The following is a 5,335-nucleotide window of genomic DNA, read 5'->3' on the forward strand; positions in this document are numbered from 1 at the left end:
CCCCCCCCCCAGTGCTAAATTTCTCCATCCCTCTGCGCACCGCTTCACCCCCAGGGACGGAGAAAGGCGTATGTTTCTGTTTACATCCTGAGAGTGGGCGGGGGAACGCGCTCGCACACTCCAGCCAGCCCGCACAGCAGTTGACTAATTGGACATTAGGAACGAGTGTTCCTAAATCCAATTAGTGTCCCCGATTGATGAATGAAGGCTGCTTCAAATAGAAGCAGTCTTCATTCATAACAAAAACAGCAGGCACATTGTTTTTGGCGCTGTGCGCGCGCGATCGCGCGTGCACACACCTACCCGCACAGCCCTTGCAGTCCATTGATTGGTTTTGGGGACCCCAGTCCCCAATAACCAATCAAACCACATGCCAAATAAATGAATGGAGACTGCCTCTGCTTGAGGCAGCCTTCATTCATAAGATAAGTTGTAAACAAAGGTGCAGCGCGCGATCGTGCGCCCCCCGCACCATGCGCGTGCACGTGCACACCAGCTCCACAGTGCAGTGATTGGTTTTGGGGACCCCAGCCCCTAATAACCAATCATGCTGCCTGATAAATAAATGAATGAAGACTGCCTCTGCTTGAGGCAGCCTTCATTCATAAATATGTCCCCCTAATGTGCGCGTGCACGCGCAGGCATGTGACCCTATGACCCTATGACGCTCTAGAGCACCTGGATTGGTTTTGGGGACCCCAGTCCCCATTATCCAATCACAGTGCTTTGTCAATGATTGACAGCTGCCCTTTCATTACTGTAAACATGCACACATCCCCCTAAGTTACAGAACACTGATTGGAGACTTGGAAAAGATTTTTCCCAAATCCAATCAGAGTTTCTGATGAATGATTGACGGTTGCTACAGCCAGTGGCAGCCTTCATTCATTGTGATGTATATAAACATATATACACACACACTAACTCCCCCTAAGTTACAGATCACTGATTGGATACTGGGAAAAGAGTTTCCCAAATCCAATCAGAGTTTAGAATAAATGATTGACGGCTGCTACAGCCAGTGGCAGTCTTCATTCATTCTAAAGTTTACAAATAGAGACACAGTGTAGATAAAAGTAAAAAAAAATCAGATCACTCTGCTTCTGTGGTCTGAGGTATTTGTTACTTTTATCACATTGCTGAGGGGAAATCTATTTTGTCAGATTTGCTGATTCTGACAGCTTTTCAGTACCAGCTTTTCAGTAGCTGATTAAGCTGATAACCCTTCCCTTGCCACACCACTTAACCTCTCCTTTCCTCCTTTTTTTGTTAGGCATTTCAGGCCCATACATTCCTTTTTTTCATACACTACTATATAGTGTATACTATACTATATCCTACGCCTTTTTTACCCTACTCCTTACTAGCTAACTACCCTTTTCATATAAAAAAAATATACCTACCTACCTGTATGCCTAACTTAGTCATTAAGATGGCAAAGAGGCTATATACGGCAGAAGAGCCCTGCGCCATTCTGCAGTATAGCGACAGCAGTGAAGAAGACCTATCTGATTCAGATGAAGAGTGGTGTCCCCAAGAAGATTCGGATTCGCTGTCAGAAAGCGACACAGATTCTGACTCCGCTGGGCCACCAGCAGCTCAGCCAGCTAGGACAGAAGTGCAGGCGAGGGGCACTGATCCTGATCCAATGAACAGTGACACCGATTCTGCTACTGAAGGGGGATCACCTCACCCAGATGAGATGACAGCACCCAGCGCAGCTACTACCAGCAATGCCAGTCAGAGAGGTCAGAGGGCTGCCAAGCCAAGTCAGAGGCAAGAGCTACCTTATGAGCTTCGCCACCCACAGTGGGCACCCTCTAATTTGGAGGCCCCTATCATCCATCCCTTCACAGCCAGTAGTGGTATACAAGTGGCCACTGAGAACATGCAGCCACTAGATTTTTTCAGTCTGTTCATAACAGACACATTTCTGCAGTTTGTCTGTGAACAGACAAATCTTTATGCCCAGCAAAAAATAGCGGCTAATCCCACCTCACCATTTGTGGGAAAGTGGAACCCCACAAATGTTCCTGAACTGAAATTTTTTTTAGGTTTGACCTTCAATATGGGAATTACAAAAAAAACAGAGCAAAACAAGTACTGGATCAAGGATTCAATTCACTACATGACAATTTATTCTGCAGCAATGCCCAGACACTGTTACAAATTGATTATGAGTTACTTGCATTTTAATGCCAATGCCAATAATCTTTCCCATGACGACCCTGACCGTGACCGCCTTTTCAAAATACGGCCCCTCATTGACCACCTGAATCAAAAATTTGGAGAGCTTTACATCCCAAAGCAAAAAATCGCAATTGACGAGTCCCTTGTACCTTTTCACGGAAGACTGGGAATAAAGCAGTATATCCCCTCCAAACGATCCAGATACGGGGTCAAATTATATAAATTATGCGAAAGCGGGACGGGCTTCACCTATACTTTCAGAGTATACGATGGAAAGGACAGTGTGATTGAACCTCCTGGATGCCCTCCTTACATGGGTGCTAGTGAGCGAATTGTCCTGGATCTCATTGACCCATTACTCCACCAAGGGTATCAGCTGTATGTGGACAACTTTTATTCTAGTGTCCCACTGTTCAAATTTTTGCATAAAGATCAGACTGGGGCCTGCGGAACTTATAGAGCTAACAGAAAGGGTCTGCCACCACAGGTCTTGAATAAAAAACTGAAAAGAGGGGAGTGTTACAGCAACCGAAACGATGAACTGCTTGCCCTAAAATACAGGGATAAAAGGGATGTTTTGCTTCTGACCAACATACATTCTAAGGCGACTACATTAGTGACATCCCGAAGACAAGAAGTGACAAAACCTGTGGCCATTGCTGAGTACAATAAGCACATGGGGGGTGTGGACTTGGCAGATCAGATGATTGCTCCTTACCGCATCGATAGAAAACGCAGGGCTTGGTACAAAAAAGTATCAATTTAACTAATGCAGGTGGCCCTTCACAACTCTTTTGTCATCTATAAGAGATCATCATCACGCAACAAGGCCAGGTTTTTAAAATTTCAGGAGCAAGTCATCAGAACACTCATTCACCGATCTGTACAACCTGAAAAGAACCCAGTGCAACTTGTTTCGGAGGATGTCATCAGACTCCATGAAAGGCATTTTCCTGCAGTACTCCCCCCTACTTCATCGAAGCTATATCCCCAAAAGAGATGTAAGGTTTGCCGCAAAAATGCAATTCGATCGGAAACCCGATATTACTGTGCAAAATGCCCTTCAAAACCAGCACTATGCGTTATCGGGTGTTTCGAGAGCTACCACACAGACCTGCAGTATTAGAGGATTTTTTTTTCTCTATTAAGCTGGTTCACAGTGCAAGAGCTTTTTTTTAACACTAGTGACTTGAAAAGCACTTGCTAATGCATTGCTATGGGTGATTTTTTTTAAATCACATTACTCACGTGAGAACACACACACAGGATTACATTAGCTAGAGCTCTTAAAATCACAAGCAGTTTGAAAAAGCTCTTGCAGTGTGAACTAGCCTTAGGGCTGGTTTACACTGTAAGAGCTTTTTCTAAGCACTTGCGATTTTAAAAACTCTCACTAATGTAATGCTATGAGTGTGTTCTCACTTGAGCGATGTGATTTTATAAAAATCCCCCATAGCAACGCATTAGCAAGAGCTTTTCAAACCACTAGCGTTACACTATTGCAGTGTGAACCAGCCTTTAGGGATTTTCTTTTTTACTTTTTCAGTTCACAATTTTTTACTTCAACTTTGGCCTATACTTGGACTTCCGGATAGCAGACAACTACACTCTGGAATCTGACCACTGGCATGACTATCGACCACCCTCTGACGTGGCTGCCAAAGACCCTCTGACCTCTGACATGGCTGCCAAACAAACTCTGACCTCCGACATATCTGTCGAACACCCTCTGACTTCTACAATGGATGCTGTACACCCTCCGACCTCTGGTATGGATTCTAAACACCCTCTGGCTTCTATGTTTCTACAGCTTCTACAATGGTGAGTTTTTATTTTTATAGTCTTTGCTGTGCTTCCATGTACACAATCTGTTCATAATATTGAATATGTGTTGACTCTCATACTACATGGAGGTAGAAAAATGTGTCAGTGATTGGTCAATAATAATTGAAAGTGTGTACCAGGATTAAAAAATAGAATTACACTTTGGTGAGAAAAATAGCTGTTGGTACTACTTGTGGTTAACAGTCTGCTGTGTGCCTAAAATGTTATCTGATTTGGTATGTAGTGTATAATGTTAACCGTGACAAGCGAGAGAATATAATTTGGGGTGTTTGAGGGCTGAGGCCTATGTCATGGGATATTTTTTTTTGTGCCAAAGTGAAAAAAACGGTAAAAAAAATACCATTTTCAAAGTTGTGGTGCAATGTCAGCAAAACCGCATAAATCCAAATGTTACACAATAGGTATATCTGAGTAGGCCCGGGTCTCTAGTTTTCAGAATGGTGACATTTTATGACCTGTATCGAATGTTCTGAGACTCCAGGGGCTTTGCTAAAAATGAATGACTGCATGACTTTTGCTGCAAAAATTGGCCTTGAAAAATCCAATGGCGCTGCTCATGGTTAACAGTGTATTGCGAGGCCAAAAATCCATGTGATTATGTGTAGAGGGTGTCATTTTAACTGTGACAAGCAAGAGAATATAATTTGGGGTGTTTGAGGGCTGAGGCCTATGTCATGGAATATTTTGTTTTGTGCCAAAGTGAAAACAACGGCAAAAAAAATACCATTTTCAAAGTTGTGGTGCAATTTCAGCAAACCCGCATAAATCCAAATGTTACACAATAGGTATATCTGAGTAGGCCCGGGTCTCTAGTTTTCAGAATGGTGACATTTATGACCTGTATCGAATGTTCTGAGACTCCAGGGGCTTTGCTAAAAATGAATGACTGCATGACTTTTGCTGCAAAAATTGGCCTTGAAAAATCCATTGGCGCTGCTCATGGTTAACGGTGTATTGCGAGGACAAAAAGCTATGTGATTATGTGTAGAGGGTTTCATTTTAACCGTGACAAGCAAGAGAATATAATTTGGGGTGTTTGAGGGCTGAGACCTATGTCATGGGATATTTATTTTTTTGTGCCAAAGTGAAAAAAACGGTAAAAAAAATACCATTTTCAAAGTTGTGGTGCAATTTTAGCAAAACCGCATAAATCCAAATGTTACACAATAGGTATATCTGAGTAGGCCCGGGTCTCTAGTTTTCAGAATGGTGACATTTATGACTTGTATAGAATGTTTTGAGACTCCAGAGGCATTGCTAAGAATGAATGACTGTATTACTTTTGCTGCAAAAAATGGCC

The 5,335-nt window shown here is 43.0% G+C and overlaps 1 protein-coding gene across 1 annotated transcript; it reads left to right on the top strand.

Annotated features, from left to right (window-relative positions):
• The first annotated feature begins 1,432 nt into the window (after positions 1-1,432).
• On the top strand, positions 1,433-2,956 carry LOC137519418 (piggyBac transposable element-derived protein 4-like). The gene has a single exon (XM_068238373.1). It carries the CDS (start codon positions 1,433-1,435, stop codon positions 2,954-2,956), a length of 1,524 nt encoding a protein of 507 aa, XP_068094474.1.
• The last annotated feature ends 2,379 nt before the right edge of the window (positions 2,957-5,335 follow it).

This window comes from Hyperolius riggenbachi, chromosome 5 (assembly GCF_040937935.1).
Source record: "Hyperolius riggenbachi isolate aHypRig1 chromosome 5, aHypRig1.pri, whole genome shotgun sequence".
In the NCBI taxonomy this organism is placed as follows: Eukaryota; Metazoa; Chordata; class Amphibia; order Anura; family Hyperoliidae; genus Hyperolius; species Hyperolius riggenbachi.

Bases quoted from the DNA above. Each gene is read 5' to 3' on its own strand.
- LOC137519418 (XM_068238373.1), top strand. From the start codon at position 1,433: ATGGCAAAGAGGCTATATACGGCAGAAGAGCCCTGCGCCATTCTGCAG.